This window comes from Onychostruthus taczanowskii, unplaced genomic scaffold, assembly GCF_017590055.1.
Source record: "Onychostruthus taczanowskii isolate IOZ18803 unplaced genomic scaffold, ASM1759005v1 scaffold30, whole genome shotgun sequence".
NCBI classification, from domain to species: domain Eukaryota; kingdom Metazoa; phylum Chordata; class Aves; order Passeriformes; family Passeridae; genus Onychostruthus; species Onychostruthus taczanowskii.
Window position 1 is genome coordinate 8849787 of NW_024500350.1, and position 16706 is coordinate 8866492.

At 43.9% G+C, this 16706-nt stretch overlaps 1 protein-coding gene across 1 annotated transcript in view; it reads left to right on the top strand.

Moving 5' to 3' along the window:
• Positions 1-15: 15 nt before the first annotated feature.
• ASPSCR1 (ASPSCR1 tether for SLC2A4, UBX domain containing) overlaps positions 16-16706 on the top strand; it is a 37022-nt gene continuing 20331 nt past the window's right edge. The window contains exons 1-7 of the mRNA XM_041408988.1: positions 16-122; positions 206-261; positions 926-1037; positions 4729-4829; positions 10776-10833; positions 11639-11712; positions 12491-12908. Coding sequence (XP_041264922.1) covers positions 24-122; positions 206-261; positions 926-1037; positions 4729-4829; positions 10776-10833; positions 11639-11712; positions 12491-12908 — 918 coding nt within the window. The 5' untranslated portion in view covers positions 16-23. The remainder of the gene's footprint in view (positions 123-205; positions 262-925; positions 1038-4728; positions 4830-10775; positions 10834-11638; positions 11713-12490; positions 12909-16706) is intronic.

Consider the following 16706-nt stretch of genomic DNA (forward strand, 5'->3'; position numbering starts at 1 on the left):
CGGGGCTGGCACGGCAGGGGAAGATGGCGGCGGCCGGCGGGGGCGGCGCCGCGGTGTCGGTGTTGGCGCCCAGCGGGCGGCGGGTCACGGTGCGGGTGGGGCCCGGCACGGTCCTGCTCCAGGTGGGTCCGCGGCGGGGAGGGGGTCGAGGGGAAGGCGGAGGCAGGGCCGCGGGCCGGCCGTGACGCCTGTCTTCTTTCCGCAGGTCCTCGAGGAGGTCTGCAGGAAGCAGGGTGGCAGCCCTGGCGAGTACGGCCTGAAGTGAGTGTCGCCGCGGGGCCGGGCCCGGCTGCCTGCCGCTGTGCGAGAGGTCCCGCCCGCCGCCGTGCTCCGCGCCGGGCCTGGCGCTGCCGAGCCCGCGGCGCGGCCGGGGCCCGGCGGGATCCGCGGCCGGCGGGGGCAGTGCGAGGGGCCGGGCACGCACTGAGCTCTGTTCGGGTCGGTTCGCCCCGGTTTCCCTGTGCCGCGTTCCTTTCGGTGCTGGGACGGACGGCGAGGCCCCGTGTCGCTGCCGCGGGACACCCACGCGTGCACCTCATCCAGGCCACAGAGCAGCAACGCCCGTCTCCCCTCTTACCTGGGGGTTTGACCCTGTGCTTTTATGGTGTCTTAACTGCAAACTCGTTTGAGTAGCACTGAAAAAAAAAAAAGAGTACACTGGTATTTAACCAGGCTTGATTATGTAGTTGGTTGCTGTTTATTTCTTTAAAACCTTTAAAGGAAGAACATATATTTGGGCATCATCTCTAAGACCTCTACAAACTGCAGCTGCTTTGGTGTGCAGAATAGCTTTTGTTGATGATGCTTTTATAGTTACCAATTGTTCATTATTGAATCATGTTCTATGGCTTCTAGTCAGCCTCCTGGGAATTCTCTTGCACAATACCTGGACTTTGTATTGCTCATAGGCTCTGTTCTCCTTCAGGTTTCAGAGGAATGTGTTGGACCTGTCTTTGCAGTGGAGATTTGCTAGGCTGCCCAACAATGCCAAACTGGAGATGGTGCCAGTCTCCAGCAGAGCAGGAGCTGGAACCACGGTATGTTCATTTACACAGCGTGACCTGGTTTGTCCAGTTACCAGTTGTGCTGATAGGATCCCATCAGATCTAATGACCAAGAGCAGAGGCCAGCGTGGCCAATGCCTCTGTGAGAGACCAGCTGAAGACTGGTTGCAGTGCTTTTGGAAATAGCAATTAAGTAGCTGAAAGTCTTTACTTAGAGTCTGCATGAGCATGGGGTACCAACTGTGCTAGAGGAGAGTGGGATGGTTTGGGGAGCTGAAAAACTAGTGGTCATGGATATAAGAAGATAAACATCAGTGATGACTAATTCAGTTCCCTCTCCTAGTTTCTGTTTCAGTTGCTGTTGTCCAGCTCTGGATTTTGACTAAATCTCAGATTCTTACAGAATCCTGTTTTGCTGCTTTCCCAGCATTGGTGTTCATGATGTGTTTACACAGCTTTAGAATCTTCAGTGGCATGTTCTGTGTTCATCAGTGGCCAAATGTCCCTATTTGGTATTATTTGCAAAGGACTTTTGGATAGTGTTTTCTCTAGAAATTATGGCTGCTTTTAGGAGTGTAAAAATCTTCTATACATATCCCTGTGGCCATAGGCCTAACTTTTCAAGCAATGCAGAGGTGTTACTGAGTGAACTTTTCATGTTGTAAAACTGATGTGTGGTCTTACTTAAGTAGCGTGGGAATGGAAATTTGTCTATCACTAAGTCATCTTGCTATTTGTTAACATCCTCATAGGAAGTTTCTCCATTTTCATGTAAGTTTCAGGTCTGTTGGTGCTGATATTTAATGTCTGTCAGCAAAGCAGTGTTAGTGGTGTTTGCTATAGGCAGTTGCTCTAGCTGAGAGAAAGTGGTAAGTGAACTTTGTGGTGTGAGAAGGCTTTGGAGTCTCTGCTTTAGTTCACTGTGTAACATAGTTTTGGGGGTCCCTGATGTTCATGCTTTCCTCTGGAAAACCTCCATGTTCTTTCTTTGGCACTAGTGCCTTTTTCTGATTTTTTTTTCTGGGAGTAGAAAGACATTTGTGCTTGAAATAATGTCTTTACTTAAAAATTACCACAAACCAGTAGCATGTGCTTAAAATTTCCAGTGAAATGTTGTGGTGGAATGGAGGTAGTCTTCCAGAGAAAAGTGTTTCTCTTGAAATGGTACAGTGATGACCATTTGACATTTGCATCCAGTTTGGGAGGTACTGAAGGAAAACAATGATTTTATTTTTTCTACCTTGAACTTATATTGCGAGAAAGGGCAAGAAGGACTATTCACTGTTAGGGAGGGGGGTTTCAGTTGGAATTGTTATGCTAGATCACAAAAGAGAAGAGCTAATAGAAGTGTAAGTTGTTACTATTTAGTTGCAGTTCAACAGCACAATATGCAGAAGTGATGCTTCCCTGGGAGTGCTGGTTGCTGTGTCGTGAAGGTGAGCAGACGCAGCAAATGTGCACGTGAAGAGTGGAGTCTAAACAGAGTCCCTGCCCCACCAACTTGAGCAAATTTTACTTGGGAGAGTTTCACAGCGTAAGAAAAGACTTTGTGCAGAACAACTGACTAAAAAGAATTCCCTCCCACAGGGAGTATGTGTTAAAAAATAGGGAATTCTGTAACAGCCAGGTGCTGTGACTGGGATGTAGTGGCAGTACGGATGCAGACTCAGTCATGCCAGCTGGCTGCAGTAATGTTGGGATGAATTTGATTCTGTGTCTTTTGTTATTGTATGTTCTATTAAGATTACGTGTGTGGAAATAGGTGTGCTTTGCTTTGTGACAGCAGTTACCCTAGAGACAGAATGCAGGTTTTGATAAATCATGAGTTTGTTCAGCAAATCTGATGTTCTAAAAATAGAAAGCTTTAGGATTTGCCTTTGCATGTGGAAAACATTGTTTCCTGTAAGAGAGTTCTTTAGTGAAAAATGGAACAAATTCCCTTTGTGACGGCAGGTGACTCAGGAGCAGCACCTGTACAGCTCTGGTGTTAAAGTTGTCAGCCTCTTGTTTAAGTGTTTGTAAACGTAGACGATAATTGGCACTGGTTGTTGGAATACTAAGTAGCACCTGGGGTTTTGGAAGAGACTTTTCTAATGGAATGAACAGGACTTTCGTGACATGTTTAGCTTTGAACTGTTGCCCAAAAATTGATGCAACTGGTAGTCTGAATTTCTGGCCTGGATTCTTACAGAATGGTGATGTCAGCTGTCATCGCTCTGCTGTAGCTGAGCATAATCTAAAGCTTGTCTCCTGTGTAGGAGAAACCGGGAGATTGTGTTAGTGGTGGGGTGAAACAACATTGTACTGTCTGCTCATTATTGATGATGCCACTGTTTCCTTTATGTAGAAACATTCCTGTCTCCAGCAGATCAGCATTTGCAGTCCTGTGAGGACTGCTGGGAGCCAAGGCAGATGACAGTGAGTTGCTGGAGCATGTGATGTCTCCTTCCCACCTCTCTGTAGCTCCAGCCCTCATGCTTGCATACACACCTTGCACTCAGTGAGAGGCTGCACTGAGAGTATTGGTAGGGACACGTGAAAACACAGAATGAAAGAAAGTGGCTTTGGCTGTCTTGGGCTAATGTCCTTCTCAGCCTTTGGAATAAGGCCAGTTTTTGTGGACTTCTGAAAACTAAAGTTGACTGGAGAAACCAGGTTTTATCTAGTGGCTACAGGACTTCATGTGATTTTTCTTTAGACAGGTGAGCTAACTGGGAAAACTTAGGAGTTAGACATTCTGGAAAAGGCTGAATATTCTCTAAGAGGTTAAGATAACACCTAAAGTGCTCTGCAGAATCTTATCTAGAGAATATTTGAAGTTCTTCAGGACTGATCCCAGCATGTGTTCAACTGACCCCATCATTTTTTTTTGTTTTTTTTTTTTTTTTTTTTTAATTTTTAATTTTTATTTTTAATTTTTTGGGCTTTTTTTGTGACAGAGAGGTAGGGAAGCAATTCTCTAAAGACTGTGTGGTGCCTTATAATGTATGTGGATGTTGGCATTCCAGGTTGGAAAAGACTTGTTAAATTCAGCAGCTAGCTGGCTCTTGCCTTTTTCTGCAGGTGTTCAGGAACTCGACAGTTTAATGACCAGAATTATTGTTGAGATATTTTGTTACTTCACTCTTAAGTTGTGTGTCAAAATGTGGCGGTTAGGAAATATTAGTGAGTTGCAAGTTACAAACATTTCTTTGGACTGCTAACAGTTGTTTAAGTCTTCAGTAAAGCAGGGATGGGTGGGGACTGTGTTCATTGTTTCTGTGTGTGGATGTGCGAGTGAACTGTTTTGTCCCAGGGAAGTTGTTCTGCAAAATGATGCTGAAGTAGACAGAGCTCTGTATTGGTGTTTCAGATAGTGCAGCTGTATCAGTCATGTCTGGGTTGTTGGAATTTGTTTTATGTGGCTGTGAAGACCCTTACTGTAAAGTTTCATCTGGTATAAAACAGAACAGCTCCATTGCTCATGACGGTACATGATTTGGGATGTTTGCACTGGCTTTTCTCTGAAGATGTTCCGGTTCAAGGTGCAGGGAGAGGGGTCCATGAAAGCTGGTTAGTATTCCAGGATGGCCTCCCCCATGCTCAGGAGCCATTCTTCCCAAAAAACAGGAATTCAGGCTAGAATGCCTGCACCAATGAACCAGAAGCAAATATTTTAAAAAGTTATGAAGAAAAATAAGTTTTCATTCAATTTTCAGATGAATTCATTGTGGTGTTCTTATAGGTTCGGATAGCATTACAGCTAGACGATGGCTCCCGTTTGCAAGACACCTTCCTCTGTCAGCAGACCTTGTGGGAACTTCTCAACCATTTTGCAAAGATCAGGTGAGCAATGCAGTGAGAAAATACTTGTTTGGATGGACCTCTGCATGCCACTAATTACGTGTTATGGTGACCCAACTAAATCCTTCAAATTTGGAGAATTTGCATTTATTTGATTGTGATTTCTCCTTTATAACAGAGATGTTTGCATTTTCCTTGCTCTTTCAGATTTGACAATCAATATTTTTATTATTTATTATTTATTTATATTTTATTTATTATTTATCAGGAGTGGAGTACCACTCCTGATTCAGGGCATAAACTGGTAACACGCTGTTAAAGCTGTGAAGATACTGGGATATGTTGTGCCACCTTCCTTTTACACAGACCTGTGTGAAGTCAAGTCACTGCTAGAGATGTGTGTGTCAAGCCTGGATGATCTTGATCCCCAGTATTTCTGTGCTGCAGTTCCCTCTGGTGCAGGGGGTTCTTTTCTATGGATTGCTGTTGCTTTTGAGGCTTGCTGTTGTGCACGTTCTTCAAGGAAAGAAGGAGCTCTCAGCAGGTTAATGTGGCATCTTCAAAAGACAGATAAGATCCTGTTTAAATGGAAGAATTTCTGGTTCTATATTTATTGAACATGTACATGGGTTAGAAATCTTATTACTTTAGTCCAGTCCGCATTGAGTGCTACCTCTTGTCTTTAGTTTTGGTTTTAGAAGGCTGTATTTTTTTGGAATGTCAAGCTAATAAACTTTTCTTGGAGAGAGGCACTTCTTTTCTATTTTTCATGGTTTGGAAGAGGAAGCCTTGAACTGTGACAGCCGTTCTGTTTTTAATCATGGACCGTGTCTACAGTGTGACATTTATTCATAAGTAAAAGAACAGTATTCATGTAAATGCTAGAGATAAAATAATTATTTTTCTTTTAATTGAGGAAAGAGGTAGGACAAAAACCACAGGTATAATTTTCCTGAGTGTGTTAAGTCCCCCCGTGTCCCTTACTACACCCTCTGTGCCCTCCGTGAGGAGAGGAGTGCCTGTTGCAGTTTGGGGGCTACTAGACTGGTGGAAGGTGGTAATTATTGACAAATAACCTTTTTGTGGCTTCCTCACATATTAGTTGATTGTTTCTTTGATTTAAATTTTGAGCTTTTCATATAATTTTGCTCTTTTGAAGTGGTTTTATTGGTTGCAGGTCATTGTAATACTACTAGTTAATATACATGTTGCTCTTCTTAAGCTTCTAACTGCTGCAGTGTGCTAAGCATTCATAACTTCAGTTCAGAACACAGCTGCTCGTTTCTGGCCTCTGGAAGCTGAGTTCAGGTGTTTGGATGGACTTTGCAATCTTGGTTAAGTTCAACAAGCAGCAAAGGTGCTGTGTGTGGTTTAGTCATAGAACAAGCTGGATCTACAGCCATCTGTATGGTTTTAATGGGCTGAGTTGCTGTTCAATGTGTTTTGATTCAGTTGACTAACTAGTCAGCTAGTTGTTGATGTTTGCTGAATGCTTCCTTGGACTTTCCAACTGGAGATGTTTCCTGGAATGCTCGGCCGCGCTAAGTGCGTGAGGGGAAGTATTCTAAATCCACTGGAATTTCCCCTGGGTTTCCAGCATCCATCTTGGCTAATTGGGTCTGAAGAAGGTCTGGAAGCTATTGTATGGCTGCTCCTCCTCTCAGCGTGCGGCAGTCCTTGCACAAGATGTTTACAGGCCCTGTCAGATCACTACATGAAGGAATCTAATCTGCTTGCCGTTCCTCTTCTGAAGAGCAGCACATCAAAGAGAGGACAGTATGTTTGATGTGTGTGCTTGCCTCAGTGGGTGCATGTAATGGATTAGCAGCAGCTGGAGGAGGAGCCTGCTGCTTCCAAGAGTTAGACAAAAATAAGTCTCTGGGGATCTTTGTGTGGAGTCTGTGCTGCAGAGGCTGGTTGAGGGCACAGTGTTGTCTGCCCTATGAGCAAGCCTGCGTTTCTATCTCTCACTCTTGCCTACTTGCAGCTTCAGCAGCTGTATGGGCTGTTCTCCATAGAGCAGCTGCAATTCTGAGACTCGGAGACATCTTTGATAGTCATTATGATTCTCACTGCTTCTTCTTCTACACTAGTCATTAATTTGGTTCAGATATTTTCCACACATTTTTAGAAGACTCTTCAAAGAGTTGCTTGGATTGAAGTGGAAAGCGGTTTTTGGGAAAGTGAATTAAACTAGTTTCTATAAGTCAAACTGGCTTCTTCTCTATTGGTCTTTGATGAGAACATGTACCACTGTACCTAAGACTTTTTTTCTCTTAAATGGTTGTCATCCACTTTTCCACAGCAGCTTGAGGTTCAAGCTTGTATTCCCTGACCTGTTCTGTCTGCCTTTTCTGTGATTCTGTACTGTTTCTCTGTGTCTCATTAGTCCTTTGTCTTTTGTTACCTTTATTGAGGATTCCTCAAGGGCTACAGCTAATTTTAATTGGAAGCAAAACCAGTTGAAAAGAAGGTGGGGATGAGAATCTTTTCTAGATTGTCTGGAGAAGTCTGAGTGCAGTAACCTGCTATGGTGTGCTAAAGGCACTCTCTGGTGATCTTTTGTTCCAATTCTCCAATTGAGACAAGATTTTTTTTTTCCTGCCTTTCATCATCAGGCATTGGCCTTGGGAATTTCCTCAGGTACTGCTGCCAGAGGAGCGAGGGAGGCTGGAGCCTGGGTCTTATATCACAACACAATGTTCTTTTGTATGAGCAACTTAATCTTTTGATTTCTGCAGAGCATTGTGTAGTGCATTTTGTTCCTGAAAGAGAATAACTAATTGCAGAATCACAAAAAGAGGCAAACCTATTCTAGTGTTGGTTTGGTTGTTCACCTTGAAGTTAACTGTGTTTCATAATCTGAAACTTGAATATAGTATTTTGCTATGGTGTGTCTGTTGCTTTCTGCACAATGGGATTTGTTGTGGTGGCTGGGAGAAGTGTTCTGAAATAGTGGTCTTACACTCTTGGTACTATAAACTCCCTGGAATATGTTGCAACTGGTCTGGAAGTAGTTCTCAGCTGCTGACTTTCCTAAAATAGGCCTGACCCTCAGGACTGGTTTTATAGTTTGCTCTATTTGGATTTGCTCTACCTCTGGGTTTCTTTGTGACTTGCCTTGTCCCATACCACTGTGCTGTTGCAAGCTTTTAACCATTTGATCAAGATGGCATATAGTCTGCTACAATTAAACCAGACATCTCAGTTGTGGTTTGTGCTTAACAGATTTAGTCCCTCACATCCTTCAACTGGAAACCATTGATGTTCTCTGGCTCTTGAGAATTACTCAAAGATTGAGTACCATAATTTTCCAGTGGCTCTCTCGATCCTGAATGACTTCTGGTTTCACTTACATGTCATTGTAGCTGAGTTTTGAGTCTCAGTTTAAATGTCCTTGATGAATTTTCATGGAATTTAATGGCTATTTCCCTTCATTTTCCACTTCATAGGCTGGTTGACTCCCTCTCAGTTGAGTTTCTTTTGTCATTTCATGCTGGGCTAAGTTTGGTTATGCAGACTCTGGTCTTCTGCTGGGCAGGCAGGTTGTTAAAGTGCAAAAGGTTATTTCCTTGTTACCATACCAGAAAGCGTTGCCTGTGTCCTAAGGTGGTCTTTCCCTGCTGGCTGGGTACATTGCGTGTCTGTTTGTGGAGTTCTGGCTTTTCTAAGAACAGCAGTCAGCGTGGCCACAGCGCAGACAGACCGTGTGATGGACACTCACTTCAGAACCTCGCGCTTGATTGACGGAGTGGATTCTGACTGTTACTCAAGGGATCCTTTGCCTACATATCTCCTTGATATAACTTTGTTTCTGCTAGTATTGCATCTCAAAATATAAGTGTTTAAATTATGTGATGCTGAAGGCACAGTGTTTTAAGTGGTGGGACTCTGTTCATTAAACTCCTTTCCAGGAAAAGTCATAATGCAGCAGGCATTGATCACTGACATCGTGTTCTTAGAGTTAACTCTGTTCCGTGCCCCAGTTAGGATGCTCTCAAATTTAGGCACAAGATAGGGAATGTACCCTGAATGTACAAGTATAGATATAAGTGATGTACTAGATAGAGGGAGTCTGAGTTTCTGCTTAAATTTTGGGACATTTGAATGCCAAATTGATCAACATTTTGCAGCTGTATTTAGGAGAAAGTGCAGTTCTTACTGCTACTGGGGAATTACAAACAATGCAGGGTAATGTGAAGTAGAAATATCTTTCCAAAACCTCTACTTTTCACTGAAAACTACTGGAATTTTTTTCAGGCATAAAATGGCAGGCTGACCTTGGGAGCTGCCTCCAGAGGTCTCAGGAGGTGAGCAAGCATGTGTCATGTTCCTGGGCTGCCAGGTGGATTTCCTTATCTGCTTTGCAGGGAGGTGGTGTCTCTTCAAGTCATGGGTGATGGTTTCCTGGTGGGGTGAGTGGAAAGCCATTCCCTCCACCTACCCCCCAGACTGGACTGTAGAGAGCAGTAAGATCAAGGCAGTTTACCATGAGGAGGAGTTCCAGTTGTTCTGTGTTTCATGATAAACTGTTGCAGTGCAGATGGGATATACAGCTCTTTACCCTGGGATGTCCTGGTGCAACTGCGAGCGCAGGGAGTTAGAGACAGAATGTGCTAAGAAGAGCTGCTGGGGTCTATGGAGCAGGATAGATCTTGTCAGTTCTCATTGTGTAGATGGGGAATATTGTGGGCAATGTTCTTACCTTTTGTAGTTTCCCAGGCTGAGTTAGGCTAAAATGTCTAAATCTGAAACTTCTGAAAAAATGCTTTTGAGAAGTCAGACAGGTATATCTTTCCAAACCAGCATTGTCTTAGAGTGGGCAGTGTTTTCCTGGTCACCTCTTAGATGCGAAGCAAAGTATTCTCCTCAGTCTTACGTTTCACCACATTCTTGTCTGATTTCAGTTTGAGTTGCACTTTCCTGAAAGTGGAAACCAATGTTACAGAGCTTCTGTGGTGCTGAATCTAATGCTCTCACTGATTCCAGTGCTTCAGCATAATGTGTTGGTTAATTCTGTAAGCCTTTTTACTTTTCTGTGGACATCTGAGGTTTTCTTGGTGAAAGTGTCAATCCTTTTTTTTTTTTCCCCTTTTGAAATCATATCATTTTGGCTGGATGAAAACTGAGAATTGCTGTGATAGGCTGTGATTGTCTTTTGCCTGTCTGTCTTTTGTATTTGATCAAGTAACATATAATAAAGCTTCTCTTTTACTGGAATGCCTCAGAATTGCTTATCTAGAGGAAAATGGAAAGAGTAGCATCTTTTTGGTTTTTCCCCATCTCGATGCTAAGGGTCCCTCACTTCTGACTTCTTATGGAGATGGGCTGTTGGGAGTTTGCATCATTGCTCATGCGTGTCCTACATCACTAAAATGCTTAAATATGGCTTGATTTTCACTTTGTCTACAGTGGCAGCCTTTCATTTGGCTTTACTTGTTTCATGGTCTCCAGAATCCGAAAGTTCATGCTCTTTGTTTTTGTTTGCTTACTTTCTCTTTTCTTTTTTAAAAATGATACTAAGGCAAGTTTCTTGTCCTTAGTTGATCTGCTTCAGAGAGGTATTTAATTTCGTTTGTTGCTATGCATATGTGAAAAGAAATGGACCTCTCCCCAGTGAATTCAGTCTAAGCCATAGTGAAGTTTTTAACTTGGATTAAAAAGAGCAAATATAACTAAATAATGTTTCAGATTGGGTACTGAGGCACACGAGCAGTGATGAGTTTAAATTTATCTAGTATGATCAGCTAATTTCAGAATTTACTTTAATTATTTATTTGTTTTTAAACTTTTAGGCTGTGTTTAAGGAAAAGTGAATGCATTGAAGCAAATTGTGTACTTAATGTCTAATAGTGCTCCTGTGAACTGTGTAGTGGTTATTGCTGGAGAAAAAGGGAGGACAGTATTTCCTGCCGATTTCACTCTGTGCTGGTTTTGGAGGGGGCAGGCTGTTGTGCAGATGCTGCAGTGTTTTGCTCTTTCTTGCAGGGAGTTGATGGAACGGGATGGTGAATTGTCTCCAGTCTGTATTTACATGCGGGATGAGGTAAGGCAGCAAAGGCCTCTCAACTGTCTCATGTCCCTAAAACATAAGAAAACTTAGTTCTGCTTTCCAACCTGGAAAGTGTTTCTTTTGAACTTTCTTGAGAGGGGAAGTAGAAAAATGTTGGTCTTTTCAACGCATGACGTGTCTGTATGGAAAAAAGCTCTCTTGGAACGTAACCTTGTGCCGTTGAGACCTCTGAGCCCATAAAATGAGCTCAATGACCTATTTGTGTTTTTATTTCCAGCTTCTTTCAAAGCTTGAGTCAAAACAGTGTTTTCATTTTAATAAATATTTGCTTTTCTCTGTTTTGATCTTTTGCTATTAATGTTTTGTTAAATATTTTGTGTGTGGATATTACGGAATTTGCTCTCCCTAGCTGTCCCCTTTACTTCCCACTGACCTCTGTGGACAGATCGTCTTTATTCTGGAATAGGTCACTGCAGACACAGAGGAGGTGTATGTAAGGAAATCGTCTGGTCTTGAAGCTCTCAGATGTTGCCTGTCATTTAACTTCTGACATAAAAGTAGCTTTGCTGTAGTTGGATCCCACTTGGATGTGTGTATGGGATGGAAATATATGTAGGTCAACTTCCACTGAGATGATTTAGTAAGTTGTGAATTTGGTGAAACAGCACAAGTTGATACAGATGGATTCAGGTCTGATTGTCAACTGCAGAAATGTATTTTCACCTGTTTCTTGTGTTGTGTGGAATTTCTTTGGATATGGGTTTCTTTCTGTAAAGAGCTTTACATGTTTTCCTGGGGACTCGGAGGCCATAATTACTCTCCTCTGGTTTTGTTGTAGATATCAGGAAAAGATGCCCTGGAGAAGACAACACTGAAATCGCTTGGCCTGATTGGAGGCAATGCCATTATCAGGTTGGGAGAAGCAAAGTTTGGCCTCTTTATTTTCTCTTTCCACTTTGATGGTGAATTTATTTTGCTTCAAGTACCAAAAGAAAGACAAAAAAAAAAAGAAAAGGAAAAGTCCCAAGAAAAGACACCAAATTAAAACATTGCGGCACTCAGAAATTATTGCATTTGCCTGTTTATCTCAAACTGCTGCCCAGATGTGCTTTGCACAGCAGCAGATGCTGGCACTGACCAGTCATGTGCAGATTAAAAGAGCTTGTTTGTTTGTTTCTTTTTTTTTCTTCCTCCTTTGAGTGGAACAGACAATTCAAAGTTAAAAGTCTCTCAGAGAGGGTAATCAGCTACCACTTCATTCTTTCCTGCTCTGGATCTCAGGCACTTAACTCCCAGCTGCTGCATACACTGGTGGCTGTTGGGAGGTGAGTTAGGGACAGGGGCAACCTTTCTGTGATCTCCTGACCAGCTCTTTGTGGTATGTATGTGCAGAAGGCAGGAGTGGTTAGAAGCTATGCTTTACAACAGACTGCTGTTTTTCTCTAGAGGGCAGTTTTCTTCTAGAGGAGTGGGTCCCTGTTCTGTTGTTCTGCACAACCCCCTGACCCTCTACCCCACACTTTACAGCCACTGGAGCTTGTTCTCTGTAAGCATCTGGAAGAAGAAAGTTGTTAAATCAGGGTGTATTTGAGTCAGCTGCTGTCTTTGTGTCATGGGCACATTGAGAATAGGGAGGACAGTACTCCTAGGATTATGATTTTATTTTTATTCCTTTCGTGTCTTCTTCAAGAGTTGTCATGAAGAAATGCAGTTCGTCTGGTGGGGAGGAAGTTGTGGGTGCCACAGTGCCTTGCAGTGAGCCAACAGTGAGGCCAGGCTCTATGGAAGAAGCTGTGGATGTGCCTCTACCTCAAGCAAACACATTTCCAAAGGACTTGGAGCACAGGGATGTGGCTGTGTCTTTAAACAGCTGCACACACAAGCAAGACTCGATTAAAGATTCTCATGCTAGCTTGGAGGAACTGTGCCATTCCCCAGAGCCTGAGCCTACCCCGTTTGTCCCTGTTTTTGGAGATGGAGAGCGTCCGGGGGACTCTCTTGTAGCTGTACCACCTTCAAAGCTGCCAACAACTTTTTCCAGCCCTGGAGGTCCTTCTAAGCCAAAGAAGTCTAAGAACAGCCAAGAACTGCAAAAGGAGCAAGAACAGGTAAGGGAAAATGTATTTGCAGTTTGGGCAACAGGGGCTTTTTTTAAATCCTGCCTTGCCTGAGGCTGCAGTCCCATGAAGAAAAAGATGTTTCCAGATTTAGGACTTTTTCCCCTGTGTCACACGATTAGGTGCCTTAATGACGTACAGTTCTGCCTGAGTTCAGAAAGGAAGTAGGAGGGATTTGATTTTAAGAATTTGCTGTCCAGAGGTAGACAATAGACAACACAGCTGCATTAAATCACAGTCCAGAAGATCCTACACCTCAGTGCCACAGATTTCATGAACAAATGCCCACTTTGTTACTTGACACTGTGACTTAATTTTCTTAGTATTGCAGATAAAGCAGAAACCTTCCATCCTTCTCCCTTTGTGTTTCTGCTTGCTTATAGAAGTGTTTTTATCTTAATCTAAAATATCTTGCTTCTGAAGTAGTCTGCCTGTCTCTAACTATCTCCCAGAAAGACAGATTGCACATCTCACCATTGTTGGTGTCTCTGAAATAAAATTGTGTTTGTTAAAATTAAAAGTGCTTGAGCCCATGCTGAGATACCAGAACTGATGGCTGAAAAGTGCTGTGATGCCGTTCCAGAATCACCTGGGAATGACACTGAAGTGTGTTTTCTGTAGGGCAGCTGTATGGAATTGAATACCTTCAGGAAGGCTGGGTATGTCTGGCAAGTAGCGTAGCATGAAGTACAAGAGCCATTTAATTAATAATTTACTCCTTGTTGTTATGCACTGAGAGTTTCCCATTCTGGATTCTCAGTGAGCAGCTCTTTTCTTGCTCCTTTGGCTCATCACTGGGGCCAGCTTTCATGTTCAGAGATGCCCTTTGTTGTTTCTGACTCTTTGGTACCTCCTAGAGTTGGACGTTTGAATCTCCTCTGGTCTGATCCAGCCAGGATGGAACAATGGAAAGCTATAAGTAGAAAGAAAGAATGCCTGGGGAGCTTCAAAGGGAGCTTAGTCCAGGAGGAATTTAGCAAGACTGTGGATGCTTTCACGTTGATGTAGAGTCTCTACCTTAGTTGACTTCTTTGTGGTTGCAGCCTATTTTTGATGAGTTCTGAATTGTTTAGGAGCAGAAGCCAGACCCTGGAAGGGCTCTGGAGCAGTTATGAACTGCACAAGTGGCAGAAAGAGGCCATGCCAGCCTGCAGTGGTGAATATTTGAGTGTAGTAGAAACATGTTTGGGTCTCTCTAATCAGTGTTATTTAACCTTTTGGAGCAGACCCTTGTCATGATAAATTAAACAGTAGGCTGGGGGATTTGTCCAGTTTCATGTGTTGCTTGCTTCAGTTGTACTCTTGTCTTTGAGGGGTTTGGAGAGGAGGAGTTCCATTGTGTCTGGGGACGGAGAAGTGCAAGGGTTTCTGGTGGTATCCCCCAGTTTTGTTGCCCACACTTTTCTGTGCACTGGTGGGAGAGGCAGAACTTCATCATGTCACTGACTTCACAGCCTGATGTGTAGCTGTGCTTTTGGGCATGGCTGGGTGGTGGTGCCTGAAGGACTCGCATGAACTGATGTCTTTCTCAGAATCGCAGTCCAGCTCAAACCACTTCTGGAGCCAGCCGCCCTTCCACTCTGAGCAGCTTGGGAAGCAGCTGCAGATTCTGTTGGGGGAGTTGTGTCCTTGTGTTAAACAGCATGTGATTTTGACGGCTGCTTTCAAGCCCTTTGATCTCTGGTACTTTTGCTGCTGATTGATTACATTTTGTTCCCTCCTCCACTCCTGCCATCTTCCACTCTCCTCCCAGCGGCAACAGCCAAGCAGGGCTAGCCACATGGCATCTGCTTTTTGTCCTTTTTCAGTCCTGAGGAAAAAAAACCCAAAACAAAACAAATTATTTTTAAACATCAAAGGTCCATTTTTGTAAAAGAATCTTCCCATTAATGCTTTGCCTGTGTGTGGTTTTTGAAGCTGAAGAGAGGCTGGATAAAATCTGTGCCGGCATCCCTTCGTTTCTTGTGCTAAAGATGGTTTACAGACAGCTGCAAGCTGACTTTGATGTCAGAATGTTAATTATTAGAAGGTAACTTTAAACCAGATTCACCATGAGATTAGAGCTCCCAGAGGTGGTGGAGAGGAAGTGGGTCTCTGGGGAGAGCTTGCTGCTGTGGAAAGTACAATGACCCCTATTTCACTCAAATCATAAGAGTTTTCCTCAGCTTACCTGCTTCCCTGGGACCAGGATGGTGACCACAGGGTGAACTGCATTCTTCCTGACCCCTGGCTTTGTCACATAGGCTGCACTTACGTAGATGTTGCTGTGGACATACGGCTTCAGCCTCACAGTGAGAGGTGCCTGACATTTCACCTTTGGTGGAATAGACTTGGAAGCAGGAAGATGCCAAACCTTAGCACAGCATCTGTCTCATGGAAGAAGTAGGACAGCAAAATGCACAGCTTGCTTTCCTCCAGTTTACATGATGGAAAGTAGAACATCCGTGTGGTGGCCATTTATTGTTACAGGAGATGGTTGTCTTTTATCACGGTTGCAGAAAACACTGCATGTGCAATGGGCTGGGAAGTGGGTTAGTATTGCTGGAGTCTCTTTTATACTCATTATGGGAGGTTAATTTTTGGATTCTGTCTGTGCTTTAGGATTGTTGGAGCCCACAGCAAGGAAGAGGAGGGAACACTTAGGACTGGAATATATGTCTGCCATTGTGCATCCCAATGCCTTGGCAGATGCCATTAACTGTCACCATAATTTGGATGGGGGCTGGACCTTTCCCAGTGGAATCCCACTGCTATTGGGATTAACTGAAGTCCTTGTTAAAGCCAGTACTAAATGGTAACTGTAGGATTTGCTAGTGCAGACTTTGGGGTTCTCTCCATCGCACCCAGCACCCTTCACAGCACACCACAGGATATGCCTCCTCAGTCTTTTGGGTTTGGGCTTTTTCAGAAGACATCTGTTTTCACTACATGCTTAGAGTGCAATGAGACTCAAGCCTGTTTGGGGACATTAAAGTACACTGGGTTCTTGGGGAGGCCTGATTGATTCTCCTCTGGCCTCTGTCATAGATGTGCCCTCACTGGAGCATCAGTGGGCAGTGTTTGGAACAGGGCGCAGCCTGCTTCCCAGCAGATGGTCCTGGGTACTTGGGGTCCTTCCTGCAGCACTGGCACCCCCACCCCACCCCGGGCCCAGGGAAAGCTGCAGCCAGGCTCCTGCACCCGCTCGTTAGGGCTGACCCTGCTCAACTTTCTAAAAGTAGCCAAAGGTCCCACCCACACAACCTCCATCTTTTAATTTCTCAAATTACCCTTTAGTGCCCACAAGTAGAGTGAGCATTGCCTTGTAATTTGTGTTGTGCTTTAGACAATTGAGAAGACTCCTGTTCCCAAGCTGGCCAGTGCCTGGGGGAGGGGTGAGTGGATGGAGGGAGGACATCTGGGTGTTAATTAGGATTGGACAGAGTGTAGGAGAGAATGAGGGGAGAAGAAATGGGCAGCGGGTTCATTCCCAGAGCCTGTGGCATTGTTAAGCTGGCAGCTGACTAGGAAGAAATGCTGGGTTAACTACCAAAATCTTGGTTCCTGTGAGCCTCTTCAGCCACCAGCTGTGTCCTCCCTGCATCTCCTGTAGCCTTCAGTATGCTGTTCTCTATGTTTGCAAGCTTTGTTCCTTTAAACAGTTTTGGAATTTAAAATGTTGGACTTGTTTGAGATCCAGAAGTGTAACTGCCTCTCGATTGCTTGACTCTGGTCATGGTTTGTATTCACACAGGCACAGCTGCTGCTTTGGGCAAAAGAGAGAGTAGCCAGCACATAGCCTTTCCTGGG